The sequence below is a fragment of the Bombus affinis genome, unplaced genomic scaffold (genome assembly GCF_024516045.1).
Source record: "Bombus affinis isolate iyBomAffi1 unplaced genomic scaffold, iyBomAffi1.2 ctg00000187.1, whole genome shotgun sequence".
Lineage (NCBI taxonomy): Eukaryota > Metazoa > Arthropoda > Insecta > Hymenoptera > Apidae > Bombus > Bombus affinis.
In genome coordinates this window covers 221,349-234,880 of record NW_026108894.1, presented here as the reverse complement: position 1 = coordinate 234,880, position 13,532 = coordinate 221,349, and the positions used below count along the sequence as shown (strand labels likewise).

The window sequence follows — 13,532 nt, the reverse complement described above, 5'->3', positions numbered from 1 at the left end:
CCGAAACGCAATTTTTTTTATCCTTGAGTTTGACTTTATTTTAGTTTCAGGAATCACCCCTTAAATATTTTTACACCTGTGGCCGAACATCCCGCATAATTCCATTAACGCGCACGCTATTAATACATTTACTGTAATTTGTATCAGTACAGATACAAGCTTTCTGTTATAATGTACTGTTATAAGGACTTTCTGTTATAATGTATTGCAATTTAATACAAATAAATATAAAGTTGACGAGATTTTAAATAATATAAATATAAACGAGTTGAAGTTTTATAGCATGGCACTCGAGCATTGCCATACCAAATGCAGTCTACGACATTTTACGCCGCCTTCGAAAAGGTTGCTGCAGTATACTTATTATACTGTAATATGTAAAAAGAGTAATCTTAACCATTGTTATCAACGGGGATCAAGCGAACTTAAAACACCGTGCACAACCACATACTCGAGGCTGTAAGAAATATCTGTCGTAATTCAATCAAAAATGAATATTATCTATGTATTGAGTTTGAGTTAGCTTCTCGAATCACTACGTGAAATAATAAAAAATATTATTTTCATAGAATAATGTTATCTAATTAATCATTCGCCTACTATTCTAATAATTGATTCGTTATTATTTCATGCAACCCAACTCTCTGGCAACGGCATTGAAAAATCTAAACCAAATCGGAAACATAGATCATATTCACTTTTAATTTAGCTGTAAATTATAATCATAGAGATATAAGGATAGAGTGCGAGGGCGAGCTGAGAAAGCGAAAGCGAAAGCGGAAGAGAACGCTGCATAAATGCCTCTTGTGTCCTTGTCTAATAACGCATGCTCATTCGTATAGCAAACATATAAGTGTATAACCAACACAAACATTGTCAGTGTCATGCCTGATTAGACAAGGACAGAAGACACTTTTATGCAGCGTTCTTTCTACTCCTATATCGCATCCACTTACACGATAATTTAAGACTATATGACTCGCGTACTCTAACTCTTTGTATATCTATGGTTATAATAGACATTTATTGCAGTCTCACAGTTGTTCGAAATTTTGAGTTTTAGAACATGTCTAAGAATCATCGAAATGGAAAGGTAGGTAGCATTTTTGCACTTCCATCAAAATTACTATTAACAAATTGAACACTTTAAACACTCCATCCATTACATAAATCTCTATTATATAATTGTGATAGTATGACATATTTTTAATCTTCTAATCTATGACCAGAGAGGAAACTTCCTTTCTGCTGTGACGTCCATATCTCATAAAAAGGTTATTTGAAAGTTAGTGGTTTTCACGTTCGTGTTCTATGTATATATGTAGCGCTTAATGTTCTAAAACAGACAACAATTTAAATATCCGTGAAGGTCACCTTTTATGAACATTGTAAGTTATAATTTAATTTTATACATATAAGAAATCATTCATATTATAATATTGAAATATACATCTATACAGATATTGCATGCATATGTATGTATGTTAGGTTAGAAAAATTTACCAAATATCCAGCTGGACAAATTGTAAAGTACAAATTAAATAAAAAAAAAAGAAAAAAAGAAAAAAAAAGAAAGAAACGATATGTATATATATATATACATATATATGTACAGCAAATTTCCAATTAGATGAATTTTTTACTGTATATTCCAAAAACAATATGTAAAACGATTTTAATTAATATTATCATTTGTCATTTCACATCTACCTATTTACAAGATTACTGTGGACTTGTCTAAAACCACCAGAAATGAATAACATAGAAACTTAGTACTTTACCGTGTCGCTGCTGTTACTGCAAAAAGCACACGACCACAGAGTATTAGTAGTAGTAGTTGGTAATATTAGTATTGCTAACCACTATTACTAGTAATAAATATTAGTAATAGTGATTATGAAAACAGTAAATCATATATATTTTGAAAATATTTAGATTTTTTTCTTTGGTTACACTAAAATAAATTCTCTCTTATTTAAGCAAACGGCTCAAAAAATATTTGTTTAGGTATACAATATAATGTATATCTCTTATATGATTATAAAATGGTACATGTAACTTAGAAGAAACCATGTTTAGAACCTCGTATGACTGGTTACTACTTACAGACTTATTAATATGTGTAAATATTTATAGTATATTTAAGAGATTTATGGCCTAACAAAATGATAAGCCTCATTAAATAGACATAGCGACAAATGATTTCTATCAGACTGTTTTGACATTATTAAGCGAACTATTAAGAAGGATATTATTTTACAATTTTCATGTATAATAAAGATTTAGAGGTCGTCTTCAAATACTTTAACAAATTACTGAGTATCCTAAATCTAGCTTACAAAAGGATATTATAAAAGATGTATACCAACTTTGTCTATCTGAAATATCTCTTATTACTTTAAATAACAGAAAACAGTAAGTTATAAAATATATTTAGATTCTAAAACAGATCTAATATGATGACGATGTAGTTTCTTTTATATATATATATATATATATGGTGATATCATATACAAAGGATCTTCAGAGTCCTTTCAAGACCTTTTAAGACCTTCATGTCAGTTTCATTTTTTAGTGAAATGTCTTATATTCCAATTTCATAAAATGTTGAATAATGAACATAAAAGTACTTCATTAGATTAATTGCAAAATTCAGTGTTACTAAGATTCCTTCTATCTTTCTTTACAGAAAGATTAATTTTATTAGTGTTTTTTAGATGTGTATGTGTGCATATATTGTTTATCGTAATGAGGCTTGTAATTTAGTACAACCTTTGCTTAGATAAGTACACGTTCAATATTTTAGATACAAACAAACAGTAAATAGTGACTATCAGAAACAGCAGTGTTAGATTGTTGGCGTTATTCTTACAAGAATATTGATATTGAGACACTGTGAAAGTCTAAACCACACATATTTTTCATACCAGAAACACAATTTTTTGGCCTGCTCGAACCTTACAATTGTTATTTTTGGATGTTTTGTTGGGTAGTATATCAGTAACACTGCAAAATATAATAGAAATATTTCACAATGCAAGTAATAAATTCGACAAACTCAAATGTATGAGGAATTATTTTCAATATAATCCCAATTCTATAGAAGTCAGACATAAAAGTTATATGCCTTGACAACACAAATTCTACAGAGCGTTTTACCTTTTCGCCTACAAAGAAACTATTACAACAAAGTATGTCTTCCTCCTAATTTTTTGTAAATAATTCTTATTCTTCTCTTATTATTTGAAACAATGAAATTGAAGTGAACAGAGTTGGAGGAATAACTTGTATAATACTTACAGCAGCTACAATATCTACATAAATTTTAAAACATTTATCCTATTTAATATTTTTTAAATTTAAGTGACACAATCTTACACTTAATAATTGTCAATTGTATGAATTTAAAAGTTGTGTTCATGTGTTACAAAGCCTAATAAACACAAAGAGTAACATGCAGTTTTGTAACAAAATTTTACTTGAAATCTTTTACGCAAACATTCTATGAAGATAAAAAGAACAGTACATATTTTCCTAAGACCACTGTTATATGATTTTTTGCTGTCATATCCCAGTTGTCAGTTCCGCCTGGGCAGGCGACCTAAACGGACGTGCGAAACAGTGCTCCAGTGAAAGTGCGGCAAGAGAGAAGAGATAGGGACAAAGTTAAAGCCAAAAATAGACAAAACGTGGAATCATGCAGATTCCACCAATAAAAATAATTAACTCCGGTGAAACATTTTTCATAAATAAAGCCACAGACTCTACATATGTAGAGAAAAATGATGATATTATGGAAACAACACAATCCGACGAAGAGCAAAATATACCAATACACCAGGAAGAAAGCTGGACGGTGACAACCTCCAGCAAAAAACGGAAGGTAACCCCGCTCGCAAGCGCGAGGAAAATTGATACATATGAAAAAAAACAATGGCTACAAGATATCAAACTGCACAATCCATTCAGCGCACTGCCAGAAGAGGCAGCAACGGACCCAACGGAAAGTCCGACAAACCGTACACCCAAACCACCACCAATATACGTAGACGCAAAAATAATCGACCCCCTCATCGAACTGCTAAACAACATCGCAGGGAAAGAGAACTACATCATCAAACAAATAAAAATAGACCAGGTTAAAGTACAGACCAACACCCCAGAAACATTCAGAAAAATTACAAGATCACTAAAGGAAAAAAATGCAGCATATCACACTTTTCAGCTCAAAACAGACAAAAGCTACAAAGCAGTAATCAGGGGACTACACCCAAAAACAAATACTGGAAAAATAAGTGAAGAACTGGCAAAAATCGGACACCAAGTAAGATCAATAAATAACATAAACAAATACGATACCAAACAACCACTACCGCTATTCCTAGTTGAACTAGAACCTAAAAACAACAATAAGGAAATATACGATATAGAAAAATTACTAAACACAATAGTAAAAGTAGAACCACCCAGACATAAAAAAGAAATCCCACAATGCATAAGATGCCAACAATACGGACACACCAAAAACTATTGTAATAGAACCCCGGCATGCGTTAAATGCGCAAAAAATCATCTCACGACACACTGCCCATCCACGGGAAAAATTGAGGAGGTTAAATGCTACAACTGTAACGGAAACCACCCAGCCAGCTATAAAGGATGTGAAGTAAGAAAACAATTACAACGTAAACTGTTCCCGCCCCTACGAAGCAGAACAATCACTAACACACAAGCCCAACAGGACAGCACAAATCCTGAAATAATTCCAAGTACAGAACAAGCAACAAACACCAAACCTATCAGCACCAACACCATTGGTGGTCTAAGCTATGCTCAAATAACCAGCCAATCAACACATACACACAACCAATACCACAGCAATAGTAACAATGACACTGCAGAAATCAAAGAACTACTCAAACAATCCATAAAGAACACCGAAATGCTAACCAGAATGATAAGCGAACAAAATGCAGTACTAAAACAGCAAACTCAACAAATCACAGTCATGCTACAACTAATTACAAACGTGCTGAGCAAAAAATAAAAACGGACACTCTAAAAATAGCAGCCTGGAACTCAAATGGCCTGCAACAACGGGCCCTCGAAATTAAAACATTCATATACAATAACAATATAGACATACTACTTGTCTCAGAAACACACTTCACTACAAAAAGCTACTTGAAAATACCATACTACACCATATATGATACCAAACACCCCTCAGGAAAAGCTCACGGAGGGACAGCAGTGATAGTCAGAAACGATATCAAACATTATCTACACAGCCAAGTTAATAAAGAATATTTACAAGCAACCACTGTTACAGTTCAAACTAGCAGCAACTACTTCCAGTTGTCAGCAGTATATGTGCCTCCGCGACACAAAATAACAACACAAATGTGGGAAGAATACTTCCAGGAACTAGGGGACAAGTACATCGCAGCGGGAGACTACAACTCAAAGCACACGCTTTGGGGGTCAAGAAACATTACACCTCGAGGTAGAACACTGGAAAAGTACATAAGAAATAATAACCTAAATATATTATCCACAGGAACACCGACACATTGGCCGACTGACCTGAACAAAAAACCAGATCTTCTGGACTTTGCAGTTACAAGGGGACTAAACACAAATAAACTAAAAATAACACCCAACCTCGAGCTCAGCTCCGATCATACACCCATAATAATTGAATACAGAAACAAACCAATTCACTATAGCAAACCAGAAACACTATGCAACAAAACCACCAAATGGCAAACCTTCAAAGAAATAATAGAAAGCAAAATAAACTGCAACATCCCGTTAAAAACTCCTGAACACATAGAACAGGCAGTAGCAACATTGACAGCAACTATTCAGGAAGCAGCAAGGACAACCACTATTCCCGAACCAATCAGCAGACAAACAATAACAATCCCGCAAGAAATACTCGACAAAATCAAAGAAAAAAGAAAAGCAAAAGCAAAATGGCAAAAATACAGAACCCGAGAAAACAAAAAACACTTAAACAAACTTGCAAAGGAAATAAAAAACAAAATAAAGGAGCACAACGATAACGAATTCGCAAAGTTCATAGGGACACTCTCCACACACGAGAACACCAACTACTCACTATGGAAAGCCACGAAAAAAATAAGGAAGCCAATAATACCCGTCCCGGCAATCAGAAAAGCAGATAACACATGGGCAAGAAGCAACGAAGAACAAGCCGAAGAATTCTCCAACCACCTCTGCAACACATTCACACCACACATTATCAACAACAGCAACCTCAAAAGTCATATGGAAGAGGATCCACAAACCACTACTACCACAGCTGACAAGGAATACACCATACCTAAAACATCGGCACAAGAAATTAGAAACATAATTGATAAAACAAAAAACAACAAAGCGCCAGGAATCGACCTAATCAATGGTAAAATCTTGAAAAACCTTCCGCCAAAAGCAATAAGACTAATTACAATAATATTCTATGCAATTCTAAGAATTCAATACTTCCCCAAACCATGGAAATTAGCACAAATCAAAATGTTACATAAACCAGGCAAAGACCCGCACCAAACGGCATCTTACAGACCAATATCACTGCTCCCAGTATTTTCCAAAATACTGGAAAAGATAATATACGACCGCATAAAACCAATAATAGAGACAAGAAAACTAATACCGGATCACCAATTTGGTTTCAGAAACAAACACTCCACGATAGAGCAAATGCACAGGCTTATAAACGAAATAATAGTAGCACTAGAAAACAAGGAATACTGCACAGCCCTCTTTATAGACATAGAGAAAGCATTCGATAAAATTAACCATGAAAGTCTACTACAAACAATTAGGAAACAATTCCCGGAGCAAATACACCACTTAATAAAATCCTACCTAAGCAGCAGAACCTTCGTAATAAAAATCAAGAACACACATTCTCAAGTTAAAGACATCAAGGCCGGGGTACCACAAGGAAGCGTCCTAGGCCCAATACTATACACATTATACACAGCGAACATACCAACAACTACCAACAGCACAGTATTGACATTCGCGGACGACACAGCTATACTAGTCAGGCATACTAACCCAGAAACGGCAGTCAAAATACTACAAGAACATATCGTAAAAATAGAATATTGGCTACAAGAAAAACAATTAAAAGCAAACCCCAATAAATGCAACCATATTACATTCACGCTACGGAAAAAGATACCACCAAACATCCTATTGAACGGTACGCATATAACGCAAACAAAGCATGTCAAATACCTAGGACTCCACTTAGATCAAAAACTTACCTGGAAACTACACATCAAATCAATAGTAGAAAAAATACAGAAAACAAGGAGACAAATGTATTGGCTAACAAGCCGAAAATCCAAACTAAGCACAGAAAATAAAGTAAAAATATATAAAACGATCATAAAACCAATCTGGACGTACGGTATACCACTATGGGGGACGGCAGCAATGAGCCATATAAACAAAATAGAGGTAATACAGGCTAAAATACTCAGAACAATAGTAAACGGACCTTGGTACGTCAGAAACGAAGATATACGAAGGGACCTGGGAATGCCAACGGTCAAGGAAGAAATCAGCAGATACTCCGAGAAATACAAATCAAGAATAGCAACACACATAAACCGGCTAGCTGCGGAAACATACAAAATCACAAATATGGACAGAAGACTAAAAAGGAAGCACCCAGCAGACCTTATAAAGGACATAACCTAACAAACACGAGGATGGTACCCCGCTAGGGGTAGCCACCAACATGCTAATGTAACCGCTAAAAAATTCCACCAAATGTCCAAATTGGACAAATAGTGAATTTAAATAAATAAATAAAAAAAAAAATATCCCAATTGGTTATAAGTTTCAAACATAATAATGATGAATGCATATAATTCTGTTCATATTCAATTGTCAGTAGTCGTTGAAATCCATGATTGTTTTCCAGATTGGGGTTAGGTTATATAAACTTTTATATGAATAATCTAATATAAAAAAGGAATATTTATATGTATCTAACGTTGATATTGACAAGATTTTATGTAATTATTCTATTATACGTATACAATTAGCGATATTTAATTTTATTACTAAATGTATACACATATTCGTATTTACGAGTTATATTTCTTTAAATATTTATACGCAATTATTCTTCAACCTATTTGTTATTAGAAGTAAAAATACTACTCTTATTTATATAAAAATATCTCTAGAATCTTCAGGCGACTCTTATCTTTTTAAATGGGACTAAATGTAACATTTAAACATGATAAATTATGTATGTATTTTTTTCTAAAGCTCAATAATTGCCTTTATTATAACGTATAGTCTAACCTATATTCTAATATTCTACATTTCTGATATTTTAATGTATTCTAATATTCTAACGTATTCTAATATTTTATAACTCTGGTATCCTCACATATTCTAATATTCTATAATTCTGGTATTTTAATATATTCTAATATTTATATAGAAGCATTGTTCTTTATTACTTAACGTACATAATATACGTCACCGTGATTCTTCAGGACTAACGTTACTCTATTAAACCAGTTGCACTACCAGCCAAATAATGCATTAACGGATTAACGGATTCTGCTATTAGCTTTTGTGAACAGAAAGGCTGCAGATTTGATATGGGATCAGTTTTATTCGGTTATGTTGCCAGCTTTTCCGTTAGGCAATTATTTCGTTTTTCCCATTAGCTAACTACTTCCTTTCTCCGTAATTTGGAAGAATGTACAATAGACCTAAGGACCTTTTAAGTACCAGTAATAAACCGAAAATACTTGTACGATTAAAGCTTCCTGCCAACTAATAAGACTCGGTTTATGGTAGGGCCTTAGGTTTATTGAGTGTTTCTCTAACGGTGCTTGGGCCTTGACGGTCAGACAATGAAGGACGTCGCGCGGACCTTTTCACGCGACGATACGATATTATTGGAAACACTCGAAAAATGGTGGTTGGTATTAAACAATATACCCTGTATATCTTATAGGAATATTGAAATATACATACATACATATTTTATATATATGTAACTTATTGTATCTTAGGCATATATATATGGAGGAAAATGGTATAGTGCTAGTAGATTTGGTAACGGTATGATTGTTACAATATCGTTCGATGCTCCGGCAATCTATGTTTGCGCAATCACTATTCGTCACTCACTAACTTCGTTACAACGATTCTTTTTAAAATATGGTGACAACAGTCTATGACAACGCTGATAACACTCTATGACAATTTCTTTTTTAAGAGTTTCATATATAGGAAAACAACTACTACTCCAAATACCTTCCATTACGAACAACTTCTTCTGCTTTGCTAAATTTATCAACTCTGTTGTTTGCTTCAAATTCATAGTTAAAGGTTTTTCACATAAAACATGTTTCCCATGATTTAACATTAATTTTGCAATGTCAAAGTGTTGAGGATGTAACGTTCCAATATATACGACATCTGTAAATGTAAAAAAATACAAAACAATAGATTACAACAATTTTGTGTTATTTCACAAAAACTGGCTATCGTATTTAGCTTTCGGTATTTCGGAGGTGCGTATCTGTAGAGTAATTGCGCATGCGAAGTTAGAGAGTGTCGAAGTGATGAAAAAACGAGTGGTAAATGAATTGCGTGTATGATTTCCTTGCCGAGTGGCGAGTATGCACAGTGTACAATGTACAGGGTGTATGAAAAGTATGTGTAAAAACCACCGTAGCGTGATTCTAAACATCTGGATCGGTGGAGATTTGTAATAAAATGTTTGTGCAAAATTGATCTGGAGCATGATTTTCAAGGCCAAATTTGTTTTTTATTGTAACGTATTCCACTCATTATGAGGATAAGAGGTCCCAAAGGAACCATGGTATGGGTCGCACTCAAGCGAGGAACTGAACGTGCGTTCTCTTGCTCTTGCGTGCTCTTGCGTTTCCAGAGGCAAGGAGAGTAAGGCGGATTTGTTAGATTCAATAACGTTCAAAAACGTTTATAAAAAGATTATTTCTATATTAATTCAGCTTAAAAAAACACGAAACATACCAATATTCTTGTCTTCCGCTAGCTCTACATAATTGTCGAACGCCTTTTTAGTTTTATGTAAGCTAGAAAAGTTCTGTGCCCTTGATAGTTCACGTGCCGCTACTGCAAGAACTACATGTTCGGATTCTGGTAATGTTCGTAAGCATGTTACAAAATCATGTGATATTTTTCCAGCACCTGTTATACCCCAATGAATGAACATCTGTAATAATGTAATTTTAAAAGAAGCTAATTATTTACTAAATAATATAATGGAAAACAATTATAAATTAATTTAAAGTTATAAATAGTAACACTGTTATTCTCTTATATACTAGAATTGATTGAGAAAATCAGTACATGTTTTCAATTGGTATTTCTTATTAATGTATATATATGTCGAGCTCTCATCGGGGTTAGGGGCGTGTAACGAATCTTCATTTGGATTAGTCATTGTTGTTATACAATAGAGATGATATTTACTGGTACAAATATGATTATTACAGAATTTAACAAGTAACCATGGTGATTAGATACTCGAGATGCTAATGACAATGATCAACGGGATAGCAAATGCGCTTTCCTCCAAAGTCTAAGTCGAACTCCAACTTACTTGTCCACAATTCGAGTGTAACTCAACTTACTTGTCCACAGTACAAGTAGAACTCTAACTAACTCTTGTTGAAGCGTAGAGAGTATATCTTCAACAATAAAAGATACAAAAATGTTCGCTAGGACGTGTGTAACTCGCTGATGTTGGACCAACGCACATAATTGAGACTGATGAAACTCTTCTCTCCTTACGACCGCGTTCGTTTACATTATATTGGTCGAGGGGGTACCGGTAAAATTCCAATCGCCTTTGTTAGACGGTTCCACGTAACGGCGACATTGTTTCTGCTCGGAGTTTGATTATTAATGCAATATGTGTGTGTCCTACGATAATGATACTCCGAGGCAAAACTACACGTGGCTTGATTTGTCCTCGAGCACGTGTGCCGCTACAACTATATTTTTAAGGAGAGCTATACAGCAACTCCATACCTCTGTTAGGTAAAAACGTCCATCCCGTGACCGTGGCTACGTTTAGTAACCAGTTGTGTCACTTCGAGCTCAAACCTACTGTCATTAATCTCGAGCAAACATAATCGGATTAAATTATAGACAACTACTTCTGAGCTTTATTATTTATTATTATTTTACCGGGGTTGTCTGTCCTCAAAGCAGAGGAAGAAGGAGGAGGGGTTTTTAGTGGGTGTGGCAACAACATCCGCCCGAGTCCAACATAACCCAGTGATGCGGGTCACTGGGCATGCGTAACAGCATTTTCCCCTCCTCACGCAAAAAAAAAACACACATTACATATCTTACATTTTGTTTATGTCATAGTATCAGGTAATATATATTAACTATAAACAAAGGCTAGGCGAGCTTGAGTATTTCATTGGGTATTCCTATTATATATCCTTCATATTGCAGTCCTGTGTACAACTGCATAGTGAAAAAAATTATCATTAATGACCTGCGTTAAGTTTGACTTAATCTTTAAATCCAACTGTCACACCGTAAAACGGCTGACTATGATTTTGGATAATAAATAATAATATAATTACAATTCATATTAGCCTTTTACATCGTATTGCTATTATTAAAAATTGCAAACATCTCAACCATAATATCAAGGAATTTAATTGTTCGACTGTCAAAATTGTCGTCGAAATAGATTTTTAGAAAAATCTCTTGCAGTCTCACATATGCAGTTGTAAACGATTATTTAGTTTTGTAAAATTTAACACCAAGGTAAACAGATCAATGACTGATGGATGTAAACAGATCGTCAAGCGGCTATGCTAGTGAGCTTCACAAATACACACATATGGGCTGAATTGACTGTAGTGGTATCGACTGTTTTTTGCAAATATCTCGATAATGAAGAACCCACGAGTAACATACAACGGCAAAAGTAATTCAAAATGGCTGTAAGATAAACAAACAGAAGAAAACCCGAATAAATGCAACCATATTACATTTACACTACGAAAACAGAAACCACCAAATATCCAATTGAATGGCGCGCACATAAGACAAACAAAGCAAAAAGTTAAATATCTAGGACTCCAGTTAGACACACAACTTACATGGAAGTAGCATACTAAATCAATTATAGACAAAATACGGATAAAAGGAAGACAGATGTACTGGATAACTAGTCGAAAGTCTAAGCTCAGCATAGAAAATAGACTAAAAATTTACAAAACGATAATAAAACTAATTTGAACGTACGGAATACCACTATGGGAGACAGCAGCAATGAGTCACATAAATAAACTCGAGTCGCTACAATCGAAGATACTCAGATCAATAGTCAACGGCCCCGTGGTATGTCAGAATCAAGGATTTACGGAGAGACCTAAAAATACCAACGATCAAAGAAAAAATCGGCAGATACGCAAAAAAATATAAGAAAAGAATGACAACACATACAAATCAGCTGAAACGAGCAGAAATCTCATAAAAAGAAGACTAAAGAGAAAACACCCCCCCCCCTGATCTCACTAAAGCAATAAAATAGACAAACTAGAAGATGGTATTCCGTTAGGGCTGGCCATTCACATGTTAGTTAGCAATAAAGATAGAAAAATTGACCGAATGTCCAGCTGGACAAATTGTAAAATACAAATTAAATAAAAAAAAAAAAAAAAAAAAAAATAGAAATTTACAACGTGACTTCAGTCCCCTTCGTGCGTGGATTCGATTTCTGGAATGCATCATTCATATATCTCGCAGAATGAGAACTGAAAAATGGTAAATAAAACAAAAAGACGACAAAAAATAGCTTCTTCATTGAAAAAAAAAAGAAATATAACAATTATTCCTAAACCTGCAGGTAGCGAGAATTCAAATGACGAGAACGCAGCTCGTCGAGCATTTCAACAAACACAAATATTAGCAAACACAACAGGTGTAAACATGAACCTACCCTAGAATTTACGAACGATTGTAATAACAATATCTTGCCAATTTCCTATAGATTTAAAGAAATTTAAATCACATTGTTTTCACAATGTAAAATTATTTAAAAAGGCATCCTCGTGGTATCCAATGCCACAAACAATACACAAAATTTTAATACGTAGCAGGCAGATTTTCAACAATGCATTTTAATCTCAAGGCCACTTAGCAGAAGACGCAGCGGAATCTAAAAACAAATTTTACAAATATGATAGACAATTTTCACGCTTGCAAAAATAGTTGTAAGAACAATTTACAGCATACATATATTTAATAGAGCTACGGAAACATCAGATACATATATCTCATGCATTAGCCTTACAAACAGAGTTCATAAGCAATAACTAAAGAATTTAAGTAAATCAAAAGTACCGTCATTATTACGTACCCCATACATCCAATCAGAACCATTAACCATCAACATGTAACATAAATCCAGAACAAGCAATGGACGAAGAAGACCAGTCTGC

The 13,532-nt window shown here is 34.1% G+C and overlaps 3 protein-coding genes across 24 annotated transcripts in view; 2 read left to right on the top strand and 1 right to left on the bottom strand.

Annotated features, from left to right (window-relative positions):
* The window catches only part of LOC126927658 (uncharacterized), a 127,293-nt gene that overhangs the window by 6,464 nt on the left and 107,297 nt on the right, over positions 1 to 13,532 (top strand). The gene's annotated exons all lie outside the window — the stretch shown is intronic.
* The window catches only part of LOC126927654 (trans-1,2-dihydrobenzene-1,2-diol dehydrogenase-like), a 105,123-nt gene continuing 92,473 nt past the window's right edge, over positions 883 to 13,532 (top strand). For 4 of the 5 annotated variants that reach the window (XM_050743698.1, XM_050743696.1, XM_050743697.1 and 1 more), the window contains exon 1: positions 883 to 1,093. In XM_050743698.1, the coding sequence (XP_050599655.1) occupies positions 1,067 to 1,093 (27 nt within the window). In that variant the 5' untranslated portion in view covers positions 883 to 1,066. Of the gene's footprint in view, positions 1,094 to 1,135; positions 1,194 to 1,229; positions 1,389 to 13,532 lie in introns of those variants that run through there. The other variant, XM_050743700.1, reaches the window with a different exon arrangement.
* The window catches only part of LOC126927655 (trans-1,2-dihydrobenzene-1,2-diol dehydrogenase-like), a 131,707-nt gene continuing 120,661 nt past the window's right edge, over positions 2,487 to 13,532 (bottom strand). For 3 of the 18 annotated variants that reach the window (XR_007715740.1, XR_007715754.1, XR_007715753.1), the window contains exons 2-3: positions 13,451 to 13,528; positions 12,943 to 13,249 (exon numbers count right to left, since the gene is read on the bottom strand). Coding sequence is in view for 6 of the 18 variants with exons in the window: in XM_050743702.1 (XP_050599659.1) it covers positions 9,194 to 9,492; positions 10,072 to 10,273 (501 nt within the window). In the remaining 12 variants the exon portion in view is untranslated. Of the gene's footprint in view, positions 3,007 to 8,528; positions 9,493 to 10,071; positions 10,274 to 12,930; positions 13,250 to 13,450; position 13,532 lie in introns of those variants that run through there. The other 15 variants (XR_007715737.1, XR_007715751.1, XR_007715750.1 and 12 more) reach the window with 8 other exon arrangements.